At 46.8% G+C, this 25,335-nt stretch overlaps 2 protein-coding genes across 2 annotated transcripts; one reads left to right on the top strand and one right to left on the bottom strand.

The window, feature by feature from the left end:
• Positions 1–2,726: 2,726 nt before the first annotated feature.
• Positions 2,727–5,464, bottom strand: KIAA2013 (KIAA2013 ortholog). The gene is made up of 2 exons (XM_065738174.1): positions 4,411–5,464; positions 2,727–3,743 (listed from the first exon to the last, which is right to left on the bottom strand). The coding sequence occupies exons 1-2, from the start codon at positions 5,387–5,389 to the stop codon at positions 2,884–2,886; spliced, it is 1,839 nt and encodes a 612-aa protein (XP_065594246.1). The 5' UTR covers positions 5,390–5,464; the 3' UTR covers positions 2,727–2,883.
• A 2,798-nt stretch (positions 5,465–8,262) lies between these two features.
• On the top strand, positions 8,263–24,517 carry PLOD1 (procollagen-lysine,2-oxoglutarate 5-dioxygenase 1). Its single transcript, XM_065738173.1, has 19 exons — positions 8,263–8,402; positions 12,980–13,071; positions 13,565–13,701; positions 14,876–15,039; positions 15,507–15,619; positions 16,754–16,817; positions 17,839–17,936; positions 18,253–18,354; positions 18,446–18,577; positions 18,846–18,967; positions 19,584–19,688; positions 20,104–20,229; positions 21,007–21,148; positions 21,666–21,779; positions 21,997–22,062; positions 22,404–22,508; positions 22,884–23,030; positions 23,335–23,460; positions 23,715–24,517. Exons 1-19 carry the CDS (start codon positions 8,324–8,326, stop codon positions 23,868–23,870), a joined length of 2,190 nt encoding a protein of 729 aa, XP_065594245.1. The 5' UTR covers positions 8,263–8,323; the 3' UTR covers positions 23,871–24,517.
• Positions 24,518–25,335: the final 818 nt, after the last annotated feature.

The raw sequence follows: 25,335 nt of genomic DNA, 5'->3' as shown, positions 1-25,335 counted from the left end.
GTTGTTAAAGCATAATAGTCACTAACTGTCCATGCACTTAATGTACAGTAATTTATTAGGTAGCCCACTGGCTCAGCACCTCTCCCTTTGGTGGGCAGTAAATATGCTGTAGGCCAATTATAAAGGCAGCAGTCTGCAGACAGGTAACAGACAGTGAGATCCGTTTCTCTGGAGGAGGTTTTTCATCCCAAACTGGACAATAAGCTATTTTAGAATTCAAAGTTGAATCCTACCCCAGCTTTCCACTGAGAAAAATGCGCCAGCTCATTGCTTCCTGGATGATCATTAGATCTGTCGCTCAATTGCTCCTTTTATGATCCATTTATGTGCATTCTTCGAACTCGAGCTTGGTCTGCACACTTCCAGACTGAACCTAGAGGCAGGGAATGAAGATTAGCACTGTCCTGTATTTCTGTTATTGTGCTTTCCAGCATCTGCCTTTAAAATTGTCAGTTTCCTGCTTGGACACATTTGTATTTTGTTTTCTACACAGTATTTTCTTTAAATTCAAGCACTTGTGTAGCTGATGCAATATAAGGCTTGGATGTAACATAAGGCTTGTTCGAAGTGAACAGGAGAGAACAGAGACCAAAATAACCCCACACTGCAGTGATCAGGTTAGAGAAATATTTATTTAGAAACAACAGCTTTGGTATTTTAAAACCAAACAACCTTTAAACCACTAGAAAGTGAGACGTCTCCCCCCACAGCCAAAACAAATCAATGCACAAAGTCTCAATACGCTCAGAAGAGGAAACCTGCAGATCAGCATTTCTAAGTTCAAGTCCAGAAAACAATTTCTTTAAACTGATTTTGCATTCTGCAATACTAAAAGCTGAAAAGACGTCACCTGCACTTAGGCATCTACAGTTCAATTGACCATCTCGTTACTGAACTGGAGGCAAAATTATTAACATCCTCCCCCCACCCCTCAAGCAATAAATTAAAATAAAGGAATACCAGAAAGGAAGTTATGCTGAAGTTTTCTAGTTCATTTAACTCTCTGGAGGGAATCATCATTCTTTATTTTCCTGTAAATTGAGGTACAAATCAAAATATCAAAGGACTTGGTATGTCTTCAAGTACTTTCACCAAATGGATCACTCTTAGGGAACTTACAAGGGAAAAGAAAACATCTGTTACACAAGATTCTGGGATAAACTCTTGAATAACCACACATTCCAAGTCTCAGATCCCTTTCTTAGCAAGGCACAAAAGGATTGTTGCTTTCAAAAGGTCCTTGTTCTCAGCTGAACAATTGTCAGATGTCTTGTGCAAATGGAGGCTGAAAGCAGGACTAAGTTCACTGGGACTCTAGGAAATTCCCATTCAATTCATGAACCAGTGCTATTTTAACACCATTAATCTTGCTTACTGCTACAGAGGTTCTGAGCTTCAGCTGGCTTCCACTTCATCCTTGGTTCTGGAATTGAGTTCTGCACCATCTTCACTTTAGGTAGGTCTACTTAAGACCAGGCAACGGGCGTGTTTGCTCTGCACTGCAAAGCTTCTTGCAGTGTCAATAAGGAAGAGGTGTTAAGTCAGCCCTGGTGTGCAGCTGTGAAGTTTCTCAGCATCTCAGAAAACGTGAGGGACAGCTACGTGTCGTCATGGTTAACAGGGTGTTGTGTAAAAGGCAGATGGCAAATCTTGTAGATGACAAAGGCAACAAAACAGACAGCAGTAAAAAAAAAAAGAACACCATTTTATAATGCCAAGGGAACATTTCAGGATGTGCGTTGGCATGCAGCTGGTGATTCAAATTACTTCCTCGCCACTTCCTCCTTTTGTGCGAGGGTTTCACCATGGTCATATGCTTGCAGCTGTAGCTGGCTTTGATACAAATATCTCTTCTACCTCTTCTGTGTTGGCTCGTTTAGCCAGAAGCACCATCCATCTCATTCATCAGTGGATGGCAGGAATTCAGACCCACCTGTGACCAGGCCTGATCTGAACACTGCAAAGCCACTGAGCTGACAGGAAAACAACCCACTAATCTCACACCTGTCACATTACTGTCACATTACTGTCACCTCTCATCCAGTACAATTCGCCCAACTTCAACTATCCAAAATTCTTTGTTATCGTTTGGAAAAACAGTGCATTCTGCAGTCAGACCTTCTCCTGGGACGGCTCTATTACTGCTTTGTTCCAACACGCACCCAGAAAGCACCAGTACTATGAGCAGAAATCACTTCAGTGTCTATTCTGTATTAAGGTTTTGCTAGCAACCAAGTTTTCTAGGCAACTCAAAACAAGAATTTGAATCTTTTACACCAAAGTGGGAGATGCTTGGAGTCAGAACCTCCAACTCACAGTAAAAGCACCCAGCACTCTTTTTAAAGCAGCTATGTATTTTGTCTAAATGGGAGAAACACTTTCTCTGGTGCTAATGTGGCATGATGGAGTATTGCACAGTGTCTGTGTATTTATAAACATTAACCAGTAGTCCCAGCAGGTCAGCACCTTGACCTAAGAGCACTAGCTTCCATTTGTGTGTTCTCATTTGCCAGGTCACACACTGAAAACAGGCAGACAAGCATATCTCTCACACAGCAGTAAATGGCAGCTCTCTCTTAAGCATTCCCATACTGTTTAACAAGAAACATTATCAAGTGACACAGCTGCTGAGGAAAAAGGACAGAAAAGCTGCATCTGCCTCCACCTGCAGCCTTAGGAATGTTTAAGGACTGACAATGGATTTATCTTTCTAATATTTGTAATGCTCCAATCCCTGTCCTAACCCTACTGCTTGCAAGGAGAAGTATTAGATCACTTGTTGCAAGAAAGACTGAAAATCCTCACAATCTGAGAGACTCCCTAGGCACAGTTGACAAAAATAGGTCGACAACAGTCAGAGGAAAGCAGCCAGAAGCAGCAGCCTTACACCTTACTCCTGAAAAGAGGCTTGGCTCCTGGCCCACAATATTCATTGTAGATGAGCTTGAACAGAAACAGATGAAACAGTGTGATTAAGGAGGCCACGCTGAACCAGAACAGGAAGGGTAAGCCTGGGTATTGCTTGGCCATGTGTTCCTCGTGAGCCAGAATAGCTTTTAGATGGAGTGTGTGTCTCAGGTCCTGCAAGTGGACCAAATCTGTAGATATATAAAGCAGTGGCGTGATGGGTTGAGTCACCATGACTGGGAACGTATGGCCTCGTGCCTCTGAGGTCAGCTCCACAGGCTCGTTCATACAGCCTGCTTCACATGCATATAGTCTAACTGGCTTGTCTTGGAATTTCACAGACACGTGCAAGAAGGGCTTTCCTTCCGCATCCAGCAGAACAGCTAAGTTAATCAAATCCTTGTTGTAATGGATCCCACGTAAGGAATAGCTGTTATGAAGTACGTCGGGGTCAGCCTGAAACTGAAGATGGTTTTCTGTGAACTGCAGACCTCCAAAACTAAGCACCATGCCCTGCATAAGCCCGTGGACTCCAGCTGCCACGAGAGCCTTACATCCCCGTTTCTGGAGAGTCAGCTTCCACAGGTCTGACAGCTGCAAGATCTGGGGCACACTGGTCAGCTTTGCTGGCCACAGGTTCTCTGCATGCATGGTGGCGTGGCCGCTGAAGCAGTGGTCAGCATAGTTCAAGCTGCCTTCCATTTTTTCTCTGTCCTCACCGCTAATGAGTGGATCTAGCAGAGGAGCTGGCATGCTTGAAAGCATATAGTAGAGGGTCATGTTAACAGTCTCACTGGATGGCGTATGTGAATCTGTGATCTTCCTCATTTCAATCCCTGCAATAAATTAAAATAACCAAGAGTCAGAGGACCACACGTGAATATGACATTCAGCACAAGAAAAATGTCAAAGGAACATCTATCTTTTTACTGGCTGTAAAACACAAAGCCCTGCACTACTTGGGCAGCTATGCTTTTATTCAAGGCCATTACAATCTTCTTTTAAGAAAGAGCATCCCTGAGATAACAGCAGGACAGTCCTCAACTTTCATGGAGAACTTCACGTAAGTATAAAGACAGTCCTTTATGCTGCCACTGGAGGACAGCTCTATTCCCATCTTGCAGCTGGTATGCTGGGCAAATCAGCAGTGTTCCTACAGACATGAGAGCCAGTGCATCCAAAGTCATGGTGAGAAGCATATATTTTTTGTAATGCAGTGAGGATGACTCCACTTTTCCAAGTGGAGAATAACCTGAATAACAGAATAACCTGAGTTGGAAGGGATCCAAAAGGATCACCGAGTCCAACTCCTGGCTCCACACAGGACCATCCAAAAATCAGACTCTAGATTCCAGACTTAGAATGCTGTTTTATTTTCACACAGCTCCGGAGAGGAATCCATCAGAGAGAGGGGACCCTCTGAAGGCTTACAGGAACCAGATCACCAAACATTCAGCTCTTTCCTAAAGCAACTGTTTGGAGGTTGAAGATCACTTTCCTTACCTGAAATGAACAGGTCTGACCAGGTCTGCTGGTGCTCCTGGAAAAGATCTTCCACCCCCATCTGCATCACCTCCAGCATCTCTTTCTTGGCCGACTCCCTCAACTTGCTGAAGGTCTCTTCCAGCCTAGAGACCTCGATGGGCTCCGAAGTGTACACCACAGACAGCACGGTCTCATCAAAGGTGGACTTCGGTGCCACCTGCACTCGGCTCACGAGCTTCTTGGCAGCCACCACCATGAGCACCACCTTGGGGCTCCCAGGCAGCAGCAGACGGCCGGAGGAGAGCAGGAACTGCCGCTCCTCCACCTTCTCCAAGCTGGTAGCGAAGCGGGCGCCCAGCGAAGGCGCGGAAGCCGGAGCCGAGGCCTCGAAGGTGGCCACCCGCTCGGTGGGGTTGGCGATGCGGATGCGCTGCAGGTAGAGGTGCGGCCGGCTCCGGTGGGCCACCACCTCCTCCCGCACCGTCACGCACTCCCCGGCGCCTCCGGGCCCGGCGCCCGTCTGCACGCAGCGCACCCTCCGCACGGCCCCGTCCCGCAGCGCCGCCTGAGTCGCCCGCGCCTCTCCGCGCCCACCCAGCGCCCTCAACCGCACCAGGGCCGGGTACTCGGTGGGCAGAGCCGGGCCTCCGCCAGAGCCCGCCGCCGACACCCAGAGGCGGCCGGCGGCTACGTCCAGCAGCAGGAAGCCGTTACCCGCCAGAGCCAGGCCCGGCCCCGGCCCGCCGCCGGCCTCGTCCTCAGGCAGCGGCAGCGCATCGCCTCGCTCGGCCTGAGCCCGCCAGGGGCCCGCGGCCGCCTGTAGGCAGAGCGCGGCGGCGCCGCGGGGTTCCGCTCCCCGCCCGGCTCCGTGACGCGCCCGCCCGGCCCCCAGGTACCAGTAAACCACGAGCAGAAGGAGCAGCAGCAGCAGCAGCCGCCGCGCCCAGCTGCTGGACAGCAGCCCCGGCAGCCCCTTCAGCCGCTGCTGCAGCCACATGGGCGGCGGCGGCGGGGAGGGACACCCGTCCCGTCCCGGCCTCGGCGCCCCAGCGGCCGCTTCCCGGCCCCTCACGCCGCCATTGCCGCCGGCCGGAAGTGCCGCGCCGTACGACGGTCCCGCAGCGCTCGGCGACACTTTGCGACAGTTACGGCGCCGCGCCTCCTCGGCGCTTGGCGGGCGGGGCCCGGGGGGCGGCGGCCCCGATCCCATTGAGCGCGGGCGCTGTGGTTGTAGGGATTTCAGTGGTGGAAGCGACCCGGAGCGGCCTGCGGGAGGTGTCCTTCGTATTAGCGGTCACTGACTCCCGTTAGCACAGTAAGGCCTGATGCGGGACGGCCACGTGTTGTGCGCTGTGGAGCGCAGCGGAGTGCGCGCAGCGCTGTGACCCGGAGGGCGCGTCGAGTCCGAGTGTTGGGTTCGGGGTGTTGTGGAGCTGTACGGCAGCAGGCACTGCGTGAGGGACTGCGTGATGGCCTGCTGCATCCCTGCCTCAGAGCAGCAGCGTGCCAACAAGGAGAGGTTCCCATCTGCTCCTGCAGATGTGTGCACAGTGGGCCAAGGAAAACTTTGGACTCCAGTGCAGCTCAAAGACAGTAGCAAACCGTGCAGAAACCCTGCGAGCTGAAATGGAGTGTGAAATTCCTGCCCAGGCAGAGCCAGCTCAGCGTGGGGAGCAGCTCAGCAAAGGAGAACAGATCCTTTCCCAGCTCCCTGCCAATGAGATGTTCAATTTTTGAAGGTTAGGGATGATTTTTTTTTGTGGGGGGAGATGGGGAGCAGCACGCTGTGCTCTGCAAAAGTAATGGGTGGGATCTCATTCCTCGCACACACACAGGCTGGGTGTGCTGTGAGTCTGCCTTAAAAACTGAGCTCCACTCCCTTCTGCTGTTGGGAAGTTGCAGCTCTGCTCAGAGCACGTGTTGCACGTACTCACAGGAACATCTGCACTGGCAGCTGCTTCTGTTTAAAAAGACAGGCACAGACTCCAGCCAGAGCACACAGAGCAGAGCAAGCACAGAAAGAAGTATGCTTGCTGGGTTGGCATGGCTGCAGAACGCAAACAAAACTGTCAAATAGGGACACACAGAAGATGATGGTGTTAATGGTGCATTCATGATTCCTAGCGTGCAAAACTGCTTTCATTTTAGAATGGAGAGATGGAAGAGCCTTAAAATGAGAAACCTGATATTCCTACAACTCTGTAGACTGAATCACAGCACTTTGTCTGAGCTTTGAAAGTGAGAGCTGAACACCTCGAATTGTAGAGGATGCTAAAGATTTGTCATGGGCTTTTTCAGGGCTTCCAAAGTACTGAAGAAAATTAAAGTGAAAGTGATTTCTTTGTTTGAGTTAGTGAAACTGGCAGCATTGGAAAATGAAGTTTCCTGAAATCACCATCTTAGGGAGAACTGATATTTCCTTGAGTTGTTGCCCGCACTTCAGCATTTGAGATTCAGAACTGCTGTGTTCGCCTAGCAATTAGGAGGGAATTCCTACCTGGGGGAGAGGGAGTGGAAACAAGAGTGCTTTGAAAACAATCAAGAATATTCCCAGTGAACAAATAAATACGAACAGTTATTCTTTGTGGGGAAGCATGGGGAATAATAGCTGCAGTGTGTCCCTTCTAACAGACAATTAGGAGAACTTGCCTACCACCCCAAGCGCTCTTATGTTTCTACATGTGTGTTTCCATCTGTGTTCCACACCCCAAATCGAGACAATATGCATTGCATTGCCTTTTTTGTCTCAGCACACACGCCCGTTGCTGTTTATGCCTCTGCTGAACCCCGTGGTGCTGCTGCTTTCTCCCTGGTATTGTAACCTGTGTCCCACGGAGTGGCCTCCAGTGTTGCTGAGGAGCCAGGGCATCTTTCAGTACATCACAACTTGGTGTTTTAATGACAATATTCTTGTTCACACCGTACAGTGCAGGAAAAAAGTGACTTCAGGATGTTCCAGCAGTGGAAGAAAAGTTGGCTTTATTTAAATACAGCTCCTTTCAGAAAATGGCTCTGGCATCTCTGCAGAAAAAATGTGTGGCCCGAGGGCTCATGTAACTGCCGGATATCCGTGCTCTGAGTCAAATCTGTGCACTCATTCACTGCAATATCAAAATGACCATAAACCTTTCTTTAAAAAAAAAAAAAAAAAAGACAGTTGTAATTTTGTAAGGTGGATTCATTTTGCCTGTTTTCAAAGTTAGGTGAAACAAACTAGAAGTGTGGGTGAATCGTTGGGGACGCAACAAGGAGTGAAATATGAGAAGGATGTGTATGTAGCTGGAGAAAAGCAGCACAGCAAATGTTGTGTTCCAGAAGGAGAGATGTGCCAGAGGAAAAGAAGGCATGTAGTGAGGGCTTAGAGGGCCCCGAGCTGTACTTCATTTCTGTTGTGCATTTTTTAATCACTGTGTCAAGCAGACGCAGCCCAGCACCGACTGAAGCCGGCCGGCACTCGGCCCCCGCTGCCCCACGTTGGCTGAATGCATTTAATGAAAGCTCGGTGGCCGCACGGCTGCGAGCAGCGCCCTGCACGCCCCGGCGGACCACGCGCGCAGCTGAAATCAGCGCGGCTGCAGGAGCCGACCCCGAGCTGCCGGCAGGACGCGGCTCGGCTCTCGCTTCGTGCAACCCTCGGCCCCAGCGCTTCCTGCTCCCTCTCCCGGCTCCGGCCCAGCTGCCTCCGCGCCTCTTGCGGGGGCCGGAGCGGGGAGGAGGAGCCGCTTCCCCCTCCGTCACCCCCCCCTTTCCTCCGCCCGTCCCCGCCGGGCGGGTCTGGTGCGTGGCACAGGCTCCGGCAGCCCCGGAGCTTTCTGGAGCCGCGGTCCGCTGGCTTTGTGCGGAGCGGGGCTGCCCGTGGAGCCGTCCTGCAGTCAGCGCCCGCAGTCGGTGTCGGTTCCCGGAGTGGGATCCGGGCGGGGAAGTCGCCTCCATGGTGCCCCCGGCGGTGCTGCTGCCCTGGGTGGTGCTGCCGCTGCTCGGGGTGCAGGGCGGCGGCTCCAAGCAGGAAGGTAAGGGGGGCTGTGCTGGGGGGCAGCGGGCTGCACGGGGAGCTGGCGGCCGGGCTGCTGTCGGGGCAGTCCTGCCGGTGGTGCCGCTTCCACCCTTAGGTTCCCAGGGCAGCTCAGAGGCATTGCCCAACCTGGGAGCGGTGCCCACTGCGTATCTGAGATCCTGGGTGGCACCCGGAGCCTGCTGCTGAGCCCTGAGCTAGAGCACGAGCTGCGGTGGGTGCCCTCTGCACGTGCTCCCTGGGTGCCTCAGTAACCAGACAGGCGCTCACTGATCAGAGTTGTGTGAGGAGAGCCTTGGGTAACATTTTGTGCTGATAAAGTCCCTGGGCTGCATCTCAGCCGGGTCAGCCCTTGCTGCTTTTCACAGAATCACAGAGCTGTAGGGGCTGGGAGGGACCTCCAGAGAAGTCCAACCCCCTGCCAAAGCAGCTCCCAGCCCAGGTTGCACAGGTAGGCGACCAGGTGGGTCCTGAACGTCTCCAGTGAAGAAGACCCCACCACCTCTTGGTGCAGCTCCAGTGCTCCGTCACTGCACTGGGAAGAAGTTACACAGGTCAAAAATTAGGTAACGGGGCGTTTCATCCCTATGCTGGTCATGAGAACCCTGAGATCCAGGGTGCTCCTAAAACATCCTGTATCCCCGCGTGTATCCCTGCTACACGCTCTGAGGAGTAATTGGTACAACAGTAGGGAATTAGGGAAGCCATTGAGTGTCAGCCAGGCTGACAAAGAGATTCACACACTGTCACTGTGCCAAGATGTTTGGATAATTATCTCTGTCTTCATTAGAGAAGTGGCAGTGAAGGGGAGATTTCATCTTGTTACCTAGAATATTTCCCTTAATGTGGTTAGCATGTACCCATGGAGTGCTGGCACTGATTTAGTTGTAGCAGCATAATGCAAGCATGTCACTGCAGCAGTTGGGATGAATGTGAGAAATGAGTCCCGGTGTCATCCTGCTCTCCCTATGCACCTCACATCATCTGTGCTCGTAGCAAGTTCTTGGATCACATGAAGGTATTAAATTGGGGTGCTGGGAATAGACAGCGGGGTGTGTTGTTTAAAAAGTGTGTTGGAATTTGTTTTCTGAACCCTTAGCTGGGTTCAGAAATAATGCCTTTCCATGTCTGTGTCTCGGCTTCCCCCGAGTAATGCAAGAATAGTACTACCTACCCTCTCCCTTCTAAGTTCTTTTCAATGTCTTCAGAAGCTTCAGGCTTTGGTATTTGTAGTTTTCAGTTGGGTTGTTACTAAAAAACTTTGGGAAATGGACATTTAATTAAATTGTGCACTTGATTTTTCTGTTTGATTCCAGTATTAAAAGTATTTTCTTGGACACCAGCTTTACAGGAAGCTGCACAATGAGATTTCCCGAAGTGTAGCCTGGGGATAAATTCATTCCGTGTCCTGAGCTGCAGCTGTGCTCTCCCTGTAGAGTCAGGGCAGAAATAAACAACTGCACAGTGTCTTGTTACTGAACTCATCACTGGCTTTTGCTAATTGGTAACTCAGCAGCCCACCCAATCATTTCACAGCGATGTTGGTATCAATTTCTTTACTTTGTGCCTTTAGAATGATTGGCATCTATAGTGTTCAAACAACAGAAGTGTTAAGTGCCCTTCCTTATGGCAAGGTAGAGGGACAGCAAGACTGATAGCATATTGCAGGGCAGAGCTGGTGGTACAGTCCAGCTCCCCTGGTTCCTAGTCCAGCACTTCCTTTGTTGAACCACTGTGTGTTCATATCTTGCAGGTGTACCATGATTAAATGTATTTCTAATTGTCAGTGTGGCCTGAAGAGTCTTTGTGTCCAGCTTACCAGAATAGGAGCCACGTCTGGATGTGAAAATTAGAAACTGTTATGTGGAAAACAGAGAAGCACGGGACTGCTTTATGGAGGTTTGAAAGGCCCTCCATGTGATAGCAAAATGAAAAGGGCTCACTGCTCTGTCTCCGGACAGCTGCACCAGTGTTCAACGAAGTCATTAGGGAAGAGAAGAAAGGGTTAAAGGAGTGGGAGTGCAGGGAGCATAGCTCAGCACAGTGCTTCAAACACTGAGCTGAAGGAATGTCTCTTGGGATGGAAAGCTCTTGCTACTGCAGAGATTGCTCAGGACAGATCTGAGCTTAATGTCTCTGAGTCCTACCCCCACAGAACAGTGAGGAGAAGGGAATCTGTAACCAGGAATTCAGACGCCGAGGGTGGAAGTCTCTGCTCTGCCTTTCCACGCACCAATGGCTTCACATGCTACGCAGCAAAGCCTCCTCTGTCTTAGCAATACGACACCGCTTCCTGTGCATCCAGGGGAGCTTTCTGCTCTGGTTTCTGCTCCAGCAAACTTTTGGCACGAGTATCAAACAATGTATAAGCAGTTGGTTGCTTTCTCACATGGTGGCGCAGAAAATACATTATTAGTTTATTTAATTGGAAATACCTGAGCATTTAGGCCAAACTAATTACGTGGCAGTCGGGCTCTTTTCTTCTATCCCCATGGTATGCTTTCTGCTCTCCTTTCAGGTCGCAGAATCTGATGTTTGTCTTCACATTCCTTTTTGACAAGCCCGCATTTGCCCCCCTCCTCATTGGCACTATGAGAGATTTTCTCAGAAACTGCGAGCTCAGAGCTATCTAGTAAGGCTGCCATGGCTTTCTCCATGCCATGGTGTAGCTAGAAACGCTAATGGCTTTAACACATTCCCCGAGGAAATACATATTTTACTCATTTATTGCACCCTCCAACTGAATGGGGCGCAAAGAACTGCAGTGTGCTGCTGGAGCTGGGTTAGGAGTGATTACATGCTGCAAAAAATCTGCCTTTAAAGTTGTGCTTATGCAGGATTCTTTTGTTTATCACTCCCTGTGTGCGTAAGTGAGTAACGAGACGCAGTTAGATCTGACCTTGCTGTTGACTGTTCCCAGTCTCCTCTCCGTGTTCTGGTGCAGCTGAAGGGTTTGGGACTCTTTCATCCTAACCTGGAGTTTCAACCTTATTTTTAACTTCGGCTGACTTTGTCAGGTCTGGGACCCCAGCTCTTGGATCCTTCCTCTCTAAGGTTGGGACAGTATCAGTTTGGGTACACGAGGAGGATTCATCTGGTATATCCATTGAAAATAATCATTATTCCGAGAGAAGCCTGCTCAAGCCAAGAAAACATAATTTCAGGTTTTCCTAGTATTCTCTGATGTTAAAATCAGATGGTCAGGGTTCATACTTAAACACTTGTCAGAGCCTATACAAATTCCTACTTAAGTAAATAGAAGTATTAAGATGAATTACAACATTTAATCATTACGATTAAGAAAAGAGGACCTCCACATAAAAATCATATTCCAGCAGTACACCAGATAAACTTTTGAAAGAGAACTTTAGGATTTGGCTTTGTCATTTCTAAGGGACTGGAAATGAGAAACAAATCTGGGAGGAGAGCACGGAGGAAAGCGATGGCAGAATTAAATTCATTTTATATATGTCTGAAAAAAATCTGGAAAGTGCCTCTGGAGTGCAGTAGGGAACTGGAGCAGCCACAGAGGGGGAATAATAACACTCAGCAGAATTTTGCTTTTTCTATTCCCAGTCAGTGCTGACTGACAAAACATCAGCTCCATGGGAGCAGGAAGCCAGTTGCACTATATGGGTGACTTCCAAGTAGGCATCTTTCAGTGGCTCTACTTTTTATCTTCACATTTAATTTCCTTCAAATTCTCCATGAAAGAATAGAATTTTAGCTTTCCAAAGCAGCGCAAAAAAAACCCCACTCCATACATTACATTTTCTTTTTTCAGCTCATTACTTAGGCAATTAAATTGTATCTTTATACCATCTCCCCTCTTATGCTCAGGATTGAGTTCTAATCTGAGCTGCACAAATACAAAGACAAAAGATCAGTCTTGCTTGCACTGCAGTTGGTTTGGAGTTGTGCCATCAGATGCTGACATTTCTGGGCACCTTTGCCATGTTCTGTCCCTTAGAATAGTTTGTTCTTTCAGTAATACAATAGCTACATCCATGCTTTCTTTTTTTCCCCCTCTCTCAGTCTCTGATGAGTTGCTGCCAAGAAAAATCCAGGCAGCGAATAAGTAGGATTTGAAGCAGTTTTCTTTCTGGGGCCGAAGCTTTGTGGGCAGCGAGAACACCTATAGCGCTTAACACTGTACAGGGTAGAGATAATTGGGTGAGGTGTAAGCAAGCTGTTTGCTTCTCAGCAGGCTGTGGTAGCTCCACAGCTAGGCTACCTCCCTTGCCTGTTTTAAAATGGAGCTGGGCAGCTCTCCGTGTTTTACAGAGCAGTCATAACCTTGGTCCACCAACAGCAGTGAGAGAGCGTAGGTTGGGACTCCTGGATTCTGTGGCTGGGTTCACAACCAGCTTTGAAGTGTGATGCTGGGTTGTCCAGTGGTTGGAATGTACTCCTGCTGACTTCCTGTTGCCAAAGCTGTGAGGTGCCTTTAAGACAAGTGATTCCTACGTTAACTCGGTGTCGTGAGAGTAGAGCGTTTTTGTTAAGTATGGAACAGCAGATTTTGAAAGCAATGCAAGTTGATGATGTGTCTCTTCTGTTTTCTCCTGCTTGCAGAAAACCTGCTGGTTCTGACTGTTGCCACCAAGCAGACCGAGGGATTTCGACGCTTTAAAAGATCAGCCCAGTTCTTCAACTACAAAGTCCAGGTGATGGCCAGCAGCCTTGGTGATGGTTGGTCAAAGCGATTTTGAAATGGGAGCTCCTCAGAGTGTGGGATGGATAAGACTCGTCCACAAAACAATTAAACAAATGTTAAGAGTGGACATGTCTGCTCAGCTGTAAAATGCTGTCACTGTGGACATTTGTGCAGCACGCTTTCTTATTCTTCCCCAGTGGTGGCTTGAGTTGAGGTCTATCACTGCTGCTCAGGGGAGCTCCATGACACTTTTCTGTTTCATATCTGAAGCACAGTACAGATTAGGATGCTCCCATCCCTGATGCTGAAAGTGCTTTGTTACTGTGACTGTCCATCCCAGAGAGTGGTTCAGGGGCTGGCATGTATGCCTAATCTCTGTCCTGGTGCTCTTGGTTTTGCACCAGGCTTTAAAAAGGCAAATGAGGCTATGGATTCGGATTCTTTCATGTTTCTCTTGCTAGGAAAATGGCTTGTTCAGTAGACCCTGTGCCTGTCATCCTTAGGTGCTTGGGCTGGATGAGGAGTGGAAGGGTGGAGATGACAAGAGGCCAGCAGGAGGTGGGCAGAAGGTCCATCTCCTGAAGTCAGCTTTGAAGCAGTATGCAGATAAGGAAGACCTGATCATCCTTTTCACAGACAGGTAACAGATCAGAAGTTATTTGTCACTAAATGAATCAGATGGACAGAAGAAATTAACTGTGAAGGAGATTGCTTGTGGAGGGTGCATGCAAACCTGTGTTTTATCCCCCTGAATTCTTTGCAGTCACCTGGGAGTTGCTCAGGGCTGCGTTCGTGGCAGTTGGGAAGGTCTGACCAGGCTGGGCTGATCCCAACTCTATTATAATACAGGTGTGATAGCATTATACTTGGTTTGTTGTTTTTTTTTGTTTTTTTTTTTTGCCAGGGTGGAATTTGGCTGCCACTGTTTCCAGGGAATGGACAATTTCTGTGGATTTCTTTAGTGGAATTATTTTTTTTTAATAGGGTGAATCCTGAGAGCCAGGGATTAGTTTGCCAGAGATACGTGGAATGGGGAAGGAATGGTTTGTACTCCTGATGTCTTTTCCTGTGCCCAGCATCAGGCAGGGCTGGGATAGCAGCATCTGTCTCCAGCTCCCATGGCAGGGAGAGTATCAGCAGCTCTGAGTACCTACGTGCATTTAGAGTTTGAGAATGATTCATCTCTGGAATTCAGACTCTTTTTACTCACCAAGAGTGGGTTCATAGTTTGCGGATCCTCTTGCAGAAAACTCAAGGCTCATTCTAGGAGTGTTGCTGGGAATTAGTCAGTTCTGCTCAGTACTGAAGAGAGAGCAGCTGGAGTCCAGCATGCAGTGACTGTTGCCTACCATAGGTCCCTCTTGAAGATTTGCAGAGCTCCATGGGGAGTGGCAGGATGCCAAAAGATTTAAAAGGCATAACCTATGGGTTTGTTTAGTTTAGAAAGGAGTGTGGGTATAACAGAATGGCAGAATAAATCTTAACGAGTGAGGACACTAGGGCTTCCCAGATGCGAACTAGAGTAGAGAAGAGGAGATCAGCATGTTCTGTGGCTTGGAAGTTTTGGTTGGAAGTAAGCATGGGCATAAGTTACCCCAAGATATTGTGGAATCTTCTCCAGAGGGAAGTAACATCTTCCCTGTACGAATAAGACTTCAATTTAATTAGTTGTAATTATGACAAAAATGTAATACTGTGAAGCAGAACTAAAAGAAGGGGATTCTTGATAAGTTAGCTGTTCATGGAAGCTTTTGGTACTGGCATGTTTCTCTAACTCCATTTCTGTCCCTTTTTTTGTTTGTCTTTTACTCTAGCTATGATGTACTCTTTGCATCGGGCCCCACGGAACTATTGAAGAAGTTCAAACAAGCCAAGAGCAAGGTGGTCTTCTCAGCAGAGAACTACATCTATCCTGACAGAAAGTTGGAAGCCAAGTACCCTCCGGTGCGAGATGGAAAGCGCTTCCTGGGTTCTGGAGGTAAGGAACAGAACCTTCTTTCTGCCAAGAACCACTCTTAGCTTTGCCCTTGTATTAGAGAGCCTTTGAGAGAAGTATCAAGGAATCAGATGTGGAAAGAAGGTGGTGGGAACTGAAGCCAGGGCATAATTACCCACAGCAGCATGTGTAACAGCGCTGATGTCTTTTACTTGCAGGAGGGGACACAGCTATGAATTAGATCTGAAGGATAGGTGCTCACTGTCTCTGCTTTGCTGGGAAACGTGTTATTCAGGAGATGGCTATCTGAGCTTTTCTGTTTGGTCCTGGTTTAATTCTGTGCTGGGAAGAGTGGTCTATATACACTTCTACTGTGAACTGATGTAATTGTGCTGCATCACAGCCTGGAATGAGATTTGTGTGAAAAAAAGTAAGAGGGTGGCATACAGAAGTCCTCAACTTATTCTGGTAACATGAGTTGAAATACCTCTCCATCTTTGTTCCTTCAGGCTTCATAGGTTACGCTCCAAACCTGAAAAAACTTGTAGAGGAGTGGAAAGGACAGGACGATGACAGTGACCAGCTCTTCTACACAAATATCTTTCTGGATCCAGAAAAAAGAGTATGTGAAGTTAAGCTTTTCCTATGTAGTATTGCTGTTGAATTTAGAAGAACTCAGTCAGATATGCATTGCCCCAGAATTACTGCTTTGACATTATTACATGGAAAGGGCTGGTAGGGCGTCCAGTTACCTGTTTTCCTTACAGAAATTTACACTGTAGTAACTGCACCCTTGGGAGCACAGGCACTGAAAGGAGTAGCCCTCTGTCCTGCCTTTAGCTTCTGTTGTCCTTGCTCTGCATTGTGCAGTAGCAGCTGTCACTGAAGGAAGTAGCAAATGCATGGGAATTAAGAAGTGAAACTGTAACTGTTGACTATAAGAGGAATCTTTAGAAATAGGAAAGTGCTTTCAGATCAGCTAGAGTAGTTGCACTTTTTTACTTCCCCAAATCTGGATGTGACTCATGACATTTTAATGTGAACAGTTGAGCAGTCCCTTTAATGTTCTCATCTGCATCTCTGGCCCTGTGCCGTACAAAAGCTGAGTAATTCCACTAACTTGGCATTGGAGACAGCGGATGTTAGCACGCTGCTGGCCTTTCCAGTGATCAGTCTTTATAAGAGCCTGGAGGGACGCTGAGCTCTGTTAAGTCTGAGCTGGGATTTTTAGTGCAATGAAAGTCTATTTGTAGTGTGATTTGTAGCAGGGGGTAAAACAAAGATTGCTCAAGCTGGGTTTGCACCCTTGTGCTCTGCTTTGACACTAATACCTGTGCCCTTACCTGAAGTGACACGAGCTAGCCCTGTGAGTAGATGCCAAGAAACTGTCTAGACAGCAGATGTTTTGTTAACTTGGCATTCCTGCATATTATGCATGGATTTTATGTGACCATGCTGCAGGTGTACTTGCAATATGCTGCATATTGTTGTTGGCACACCCAGATCAGGATTTAAAATGCTTACTGTATGGTTTTGCTGAATGTAATATGTTGAAGTTGTTCTAGAAGATGGCGAGTTTCCTCAGTTTCAACTGAAAATGAGGAAGATCTGGGAATGTTTCAGGCTTCATGCTTGGGAAGTATGGAAATGATTATAGAAATATAATACATCTTCATTCAGCATAAAGTTTTTCACATGTGAGGAATAGATGACTGCTTGCGCTCTAATTAAGTTTATGTATCTCATTATTTTAAAGGAGAATATCAACATCAGTCTAGACCATAGAAGTCGGATCTTCCAAAACCTAAATGGAGCATTAGGTGAGATGGGAAGAAGCTCATTTCTCCTTGGAATCCAACTGTGTGCTGACACCAGAAATAAATTTGTCTTGTGGCTGAAGGGATTAAATTTCAGAAATTCCTGTCCCTGCAGAACAAGCCCCAGCAAAAAGCCTCTGCAGAGTTCTGGAATTTATTTGCAATTCCACTGCGACCAACTAGGTTCTCACTGCACTTCCCTTTTCACTTGGGGAATGCAGGTCATGTTGTCCATCTTACACCTCCTTGCCACTTTGATCTCCAAGCATGTCGGATTGCGTTAGCCTTAGAGATTGAAAGTGGGAGGCACTTCACTGCAAGTGACAGCACATAGCACTGCCTAGGGCTTGCCTTGTCTTTTTGCTTCAGAACAATGTCTGGAATGCCATAAAAGGTGAGATGAAGCCAGATTCAGCCTGTGAGCATGCCACTCAACCCATAACAGGCTTCTGATCAGCTGATTGATTTTGCCAGTCCCTGTCAAAGTGATTAACTTATACTGAGATTACTGCCGAGTGTTTTGAGTTTATTATCTTGTGCCAGTCCATCTTTATTTCAGTCAGATAAAAAATGAAAATGACAATGTAATTTTTTCACTCCTGTGTTCATGATAACAGCAAGACTAGAGTTTGGATCTGTACTCAGCCTGTTTTCCAAAGAATTTTGTGTGATTGCATTGAGGAGATACTTTGGGTGATAACTGCCGGGAGGGCAAAGATCTGCCTGGGGTGAAAAAGAGAGACAGCAGGTGCATAGTGTACAGAGGTGAGAAGGGTCTGAATCCTCATCAGAAGCTGTTCCTCCTTTGCAGTTTGTCAGTGCCAGATTTGAAAGATTGTTCAAGCCTGACTTCCCAATAGAAAGCGTCATCATCAGCCCAGTAAGCTACGTTCTTTGTCCAGCTTCACTGAATCCAGGTCTATGCTATCGTCTTTGAGCAGTTCTTGAGTAGAAATGGGGTATGATGCTGCTGATTTTTAATAAATGCCTTCCTCTGATGACATGATGATGATGTAATTTCCAGATGAGGTGGTTCTGAAGTTTGAAAATGCACGAGTGAGAGCAAGAAACTTGTTATATGATACTCTGCCTGTAATAATTCATGGAAATGGACCCACCAAGGTAAGTGGGAACCCTAAGAAAAAGATTAGGTGGTGTATTTTTTCCAGAGTAACCCTTTAGACTTGTCACTGTCTTCCCATATAATGACTTTCCCTTGTAAATTTACACTGAGAGACAACAAGTGCCCCAGGTCCGTAGCAGCAAAATGGGTCTGGCTCAAAGACTGGTGTGCAATTAGGCTCTCAGGTTTGTTAGTCCAAGTAGAATGTAAATGAAGTTCTGGTGAAGAGTGATGTTACTTTGAAAGTGATGAGTGATGGGGGCAAAGATCTTCCTCTGTCCTGTAATGTGTAACGTGCCAAGTTCTCTTTTGCAGCTGCAACTGAACTACTTGGGAAACTACATTCCTCAAATATGGACATTTGAGACCGGCTGTACTGTGTGTGATGAGGGTCTGCACAGCCTCACAGGTATTAAGGTAAGGCTGATGTCTATTCCAAGCTCTCAATACAGGTGTTAAAACTACAATGCAATCTTATGTGTCTGCTGTCTCTTCTCACTGAATGTAGGATGAGGCTCTGCCAGTGATTCTGATTGGCATTTTCATTGAGCAGCCCACGCCGTTTCTCTCCCAGTTTTTCATGCGGCTTCGTGGTCTCCATTACCCAAAGCAGCGGATTCAGATCTTCATTCACAACCACGTAAGTAAAGTTGGCTTGTGATAGTCTGTGCAAATGCTGGGAAAACTTGTAGTTCCTGCTGTACTCTAGTCACCTTCACAACCTTTGATTGCCCTGCCAGGGGCAATCATCTGCAGTGGCACGTGTATGGATGCATCCAGCTGTAGACATGGGGAAATTGGAAGAGATGTTGCTTGTCTGCTTTGACATTCTCAAGGTCAGGATATTGAACAGTCTGAAATGGGTTCGTTATCTTACTTTCTTTTCCTTATTTTTTCCTCTTCCATAGGAGCAGCATCACTCAATACAAGTGGACTCTTTTGTTAAGGAGCACAGCAAAGAATACCTTGCTATGAAAGTGATTGGACCAGATGATGAGGTGGAGAATGTTGAGGCACGTAACCTGGGCATGTAAGTGAAGAGACGAGACGTGGAGTCTAGCACTGTCAGCCTGTGTCCAAACGAAGGCAGATATTTTTCTGAGGATCATCACTGTCAAGCGGCTGTTTCTTTTCTTTCAGTTACTCTCTTTCATTTTTCCTGGCATTAATTCTCCATGCCCATTATATAATGGGGGACAAAAGCAGCCCCATTCCTTTAGTTTTAGAAACCAGATTCTCACTGTTGGCTTGCTCGGTTAGGATAACCCTTTACTTTTCTTCTGTCCAGTCTTACACACAATATGCACCCATACCTGCAAAGAACAGAAGTATAGTGGTAAAGGTAAGAGCTGGTGATGTGATTTCGAGTTCAGGCCTGGAATTGGGCCAACCATAAATGGGAATCTGCTCAATCTGTGCTGGGGAAATGGTTGGCTGTGTGTGATATTTGCTGCATTGCAGTGTGTGTTGTTGGCTACTGAAATAAGTACACTTTTACTCTGCTAGCTCACTGGGTTGTCACGTTAAACTCACTTTCTCAACACCTAGACAAAGACCCTTAGAGTGCAGTGTCCTGCTGCTCTGTCACTTGTCTTACTGTGTTCTAGGTGGATGATGATGTGACTTTTCTTGTTCTTTGGCTACAGGGATTTGTGCAGAAAGGATCCTGACTGTGACTATTACTTTAGCCTGGATGCTGAAGTAGTTCTGAAGAACACAGAGACGCTAAGGATCCTCATAGAACAGAACAAGTGAGTTCGTTGGTCGGAGCAGTCATTGCAGGCCACCTCACCAAAGTATACAGTGAGCTCTTTTATGACTGAGACATGTAAGGCCGCTGGGTGAACCGTGCTGGAGACGGAATCTCAGATGTTCATCGTTCATTTGGTCCTTTTTTTGCTGCAGTTGAAATCAGTGAATTATAGTAAATCATCCCCAGTTTGCCTTTAAATAGTCAATAGAACCGATTGGATTCTAAGAGTGTTTCTGCTGTATGCAGTTAGATATGAGATTATAAACGTACGTACTCTTGCTTATGTGTAATTTTATTCCAGCATAGGTAATAGAAGCTGTGAGTGAAGGATAATCTGCCTCTCGGGATTCTGTGGTTTATAGATCTTGTCCTTCGTTTCCTGTGGTAATATCCCTTTTCTCTTGTGCTCACAGGATGGTGATTGCCCCACTGGTAAGTCGTCATGAGAAGCTGTGGTCAAATTTTTGGGGAGCACTGAGCCCTGATGGGTATTATGCCCGCTCAGAAGATTACGTGGATATTGTCCAAAGGCGGAGGGTGTGAGTATACAGCCAGTTTCTTACTGATGTAGTCCCTCAAGTACAGAGCTGGTGCACATTGTGATCACACCAGGGAACACAGTTGCCTTGGGGCAAGGAAGAGGGAAAGAAGTCTGAGCCCCTAGATAGAAGCTGTGTAGTGTTCTTCCCTGAGCAGAGGCCATTACTCATTTCAGGCAGATTTTATTGTGGTCTGAGGAAGATGTTGAGAGTCTTAGCTATGCTGAAATCTCTTCATTTTACTCATGACATGTTTTTCCACCTGTGAATTACCATTAGTCCATAAAATTTCATATAAAGCTGTTTAATCTTTGTCAGATAGTCTTCATAATACACCAGGTTATCACCGAATGGAGTGTTACAAAGTACCATTGTTGGTTCGTTCATATTCTCGAGGGGCCTTTTGGGGGGCAGTAAATGCTGGAGATCAGATTATGCCTTTTTAGCTGGTTCAGTTTTTTGTAAAATTGAAAAAAATTATGTTGATCTCTCTGGTAAGAGATTCAAGTCATTACTTATGTCCCATGCAGAAAAACACAGTATCAGTCAATTGCTTTAACAGTGCCCTGGCATTTATACTCTTTTAAAGCTCTGGGCAACATAAGTGATTTTTCCTGAAATGACAATTCCTGTTGGCATGGTTTCTCCCCACCATTCGGAGTTGGCACATTTCAGCAGGCCTTGCTACCATGATGGGGCTGCCTTCCATCCCACCGAGCCCAATAGTTCCTGCCTTATTGCTCTTTCAAATCTTACTGTCCTACCCCTGCTTTTCAGAGGGCTCTGGAATGTTCCCTACATCAGCAGTGCTTACATGGTTAAAGGTAAAGCCCTGAGATCGGAGCTTGATGAGGGAGATCTGTTCCACAGTGGCAAGCTGGATGCTGACATGGCTTTCTGCCACAACGTACGGAATCAGGTCAGTTGAGGAGAGGGATGTGGCAGGGGAGAACTGCATGCCAGTGTGGAGGTGACAAGATTAAAGTGGTTTCAAGTCATTCAGCTCTGTTGGGGTATGGGGCAGGATGAACCGGCCTTACTCAATCCTTTGCAGGCTTGGAACAGTGAAGGACTTCTGTCTTGCTGTGAAACCACCCACAGCCATGGACTGCTAAATGCAGATAACATTTTTGTTCTTGGCCCTAGTCAGGGCTGTTCTAAAAGGGGACAACAGAGTCCAAATTTTACAGCAGCTGATCTGCTTCCAACCCTGACGGATGGTAGGCACAGAATTACCAGTTCTGGTTGTAACCTTTCAAAGTTTATCATATCCAGGAAGAAAATTAAACTAAAATCCCACAGGTAAAAAATGAATAGGTGAACACTTGAGTGGAGACGTCATCACTGGGAAATTGTCCACTGCTTTACTTTCACATTTGATCACAAAATATGTGGGATGTGGAAGCAAAACTTGATCTTTTCCTTCTGTTCTGCAGGGGGTCTTTATGTACTTGACAAATCGACATCAGTTTGGACACATACTGTCGCTGGACAATTACCAAACAACTCATCTCCACAATGACCTCTGGCAGATATTCAGCAACCCTGAGGTGAGATAACCTGCTTGCTCTGCAGGCTCAGCAGTCTGTGTGGGATGGGAAGGTCTGATGGACACCTTCACCAATAAGGAAGGTGCAGACTTTGCATGATTCATAATATCTGTTTTTTCAAAGCATGTGAAATACTATGCCAACTCTGCGTGACTTTTCCTTGCCCTTCTAAGCAGGCCCCTCAGATATGACTGCTTTGCTTATGTTTTAATCGTAGGACTGGAGAGAAAAGTACATCCATGAAAACTACACAGCAGCTCTGAAAGGGAAATTGGTAGAAATGGTAAGAAAGCATTGCTCATATGCATCAAAATGAGAGAATGATTGCATTATCACTGTTGTCATTCTCTGGAATAAGCAGTTCAGTGTGACCTTGTAGTCTTTCAAATGCAGAGGAAACATGACCTTGAGAGTATTTTTAGAGCAAAATCATTATTCTCGAAGTCTGTCTCCAGCTCTGTGAAGTGGAAGTAGGGCACATCAATCAGGAGACAGAAGTCTATCCTTGATATTGTAATTCCCTTCTGCTTCATCTGACCCTATATACAGTCAGTTTAGTCTTATTCCTTTTGCCTCAAGCACTTGTCCTTATGTCTGCTGCTCTCACCTGTCCACATTCTGCAGCCCTGCCCAGATGTGTACTGGTTCCCCATATTCACTGACACTGCTTGTGATGAGCTGGTGGAAGAAATGGAACATTATGGCAAGTGGTCCACAGGTGACAATACGGTAAGAAAAAACGGGAGCTGTTTAATTTCGAGGTGACACCTTTTTCCATACATATTTGGTGACAATAGTGCCTCCTCTAGGAAGGCCTTAGATCCTGCAGTTAAACCCAGAAAGTGGCTGCAGGACTGATTTTCCTCCTGATTAACTCCATGGTTTTGCCCATGCTCTTGGATGTTAAATTTTCTGTGTCCTTGTACTATCCACCAGAGCGACAGTGGTTGGCACTTCGGGATTTAATGTTTGAAATGAGTTTGTCATCCTGAAAATCGTGATAAATAAACTTCATATGTATTGGTAATTACCGGAAAGAAGTGCTTTTTGTTGTTGAAGTCCAAGGTGCCCATCCTCATGGGTATTTTCATGGTTCAATTTCAGGACAGTAGAATACAAGGAGGATATGAGAATGTACCAACTATTGACATCCACATGAACCAAATTGGCTTTGAAAGAGAATGGTATAAGTTTCTTCTGGACTATATTGCACCCATCACAGAGAAATTATACCCAGGATACTATACCAAGGTAGGTAATACCATGGCATCAAAACTCATGGTCATTTCAGCACGTGCTATCATTGCAGCTGTGTGAGAAGGCTACTAGAATCCTCTTGCAAGATGCATACTGTTTCCCAGTATGGAGGACTAACCCTGAACTATGACTGGAAGTATATACATCAGAAAGTAGTTTCCCAATAACATTTTCCTGCCTTACTGTGGTTCTTTTAGCAGTGAGTTGCAATTTAAGAATGACACCGTATCCCACAGCTCAGTAACCAGGGGCTACTACAGCTCTGTAACAGATGCACTCTTTTTGTTCTCTCCTGCAGACTCAGTTTGAGCTAGCCTTTGTAGTCCGCTACAAACCTGATGAGCAGCCTTCTCTGATGCCCCACCACGATGCTTCCACCTTTACCATTAACATCGCTCTGAACAGAGTTGGAATAGACTACGAGGTAAGTTTGCCAGCACGTTGGGGATGAAGCACGGCCTTCCAGGCACAGCCTTCTTTATCGATACCCATCTTCTTCACGCTGATGACTGCAATTAGTGACTGGGTTATATTAAGGGATCTTTGAACACGTTTAGAGCACAACAGATTCCCCAGCTCCCTTCTCACGCTTTCTGAAGAGCTGCCAAGGGAAGGCAGAGACCCTTTCCCTCAGGTGATTTAACCGAGCTGATGTGTCTCTTGGTCTGTATCCCTCAGGGAGGAGGCTGCCGGTTTTTGCGCTACAACTGCTCGATTCGAGCTCCACGGAAAGGGTGGACTCTCATGCATCCAGGACGCCTCACCCACTACCATGAAGGGCTCCCAACCACCAAAGGAACCCGTTACATTGCAGTGTCTTTTATTGACCCCTAGAGCCACGCTTCACAGCAAAGACCTTTCCCTGGCCCCGCTCACTGCTGACTTGGAGTGGAAACAGGGAAAGCATTGATCAAAGCTATTTGGATATTGATTTTTAATCAATGTTAAGACTCCGCTACTGGAAGATCTCCCTCTCTGATACTGCGGGTAATATCTAGGAATGTTGCTGTAGAATTTGGAAGGAGATTTTGTGCCTTCAGTTTTGGTTCTGCTCTTCATCCACTGTGTCTTGGAAGTGCGATTTACTTGAATCTTCACAGCTTGGTTGGCTTTACGGAAATGCTTTCTTGGACTGGAAATCCAGCCCTTTGGAGGCAGGTCACAAGCTTTCTCTCCAAGTAGCTGGAATCTTTATTTTTCTTATCCATAGCGTATACAGGACTGGACAGTAGAAAATCATTTCTGGATACTATCCCAAACATAAACAATCAGGGAGCTGGCTCCAGGAGTCATAACACTTATACGTCATATCGGATGAAACTCAGTAGTAAGAGCCTGAAGATCATCTGAATCCTTACCTCTTGGCAGTCTTATGAAGCGCATCACAGAGATGAAAGCAGCAGCAATGGCAATATAGGTGCTTTGTGTTAGTTAATGAAGGTCTACTAATTATACTTTATCTCTGGGATTAGTCTGAAGACATAAAAGAAAAATAGCCTACCTATCTTCTGTTAACTCCAGTTTAAGGGGAGCATGCATAGCCAGGCAAAGGGAGGGCTGACAACAAGTAGATCAGCGAGAAGGGCTTCAGTGCTGAGTCAGCTCAGCTCTATCCCATGATAAGATCTTCAAGACCTCTAATGATGGGATAACTGCCCGGAGCCCCCACTGATCTCTGGTGGCCTCATTCCTCTTAGTGATTTGGATAAGTTCCCTTTTGCATCCAGCTTGTTTGAGCCATCCCCCCTGTAGATGAACTATTTTCTGGTACTTAGAGGAAATCATTATTTGAGATTGCAAACCAAAGCACTCCACTGCAGTGAGGTTGAGACCAATAGTACTCAGCGAGTGTGTGCTGAGAGGTGGTGGCGAACCCATTATAGGGCTAAAAATCTGTCCAGAATTAGAGCCATGGGAGGAGGAATGGAGGGAATCCTGTGTAATTGCTGCCTGTGAGCTCCCTGCTCTGCTTTCTGGATGCCCTCCTGTGGGTCTGCCAGGCTGGCAGATGCATTCACATGGGGACAGGGGTGGATGCAGAGACTGAGGGCTCTTTAGGTCTCTTTCAGTGCTATGCCTGAACACGGTAAAAGGTCGCATTAACTGAAACACGCGCCTCGTGCTGTAACCAAAGGAAGGGACTTTCTTAGGCCAACGGTTGAGAAAGCGTCGGCAAGGTGTATGTATTTATTTAGCTTTTTATTTCCCCCCTCCCCATTATTTTCTTGTGCTCTCCCTCTGTCCGTCGATCAGAATCCGCGCTCCGGTGTTTCACACGCAGATTGCAACCGGAGTGGTG

This window comes from Cyrtonyx montezumae, unplaced genomic scaffold, assembly GCF_038088225.1.
Source record: "Cyrtonyx montezumae isolate F1298 unplaced genomic scaffold, pur_monq_1.0 scaffold_21, whole genome shotgun sequence".
Classification (NCBI taxonomy): Eukaryota; Metazoa; Chordata; class Aves; order Galliformes; family Odontophoridae; genus Cyrtonyx; species Cyrtonyx montezumae.
Note: the sequence above shows the minus strand (reverse complement) of the source record. Positions and strands in the feature narration are given on the sequence as shown.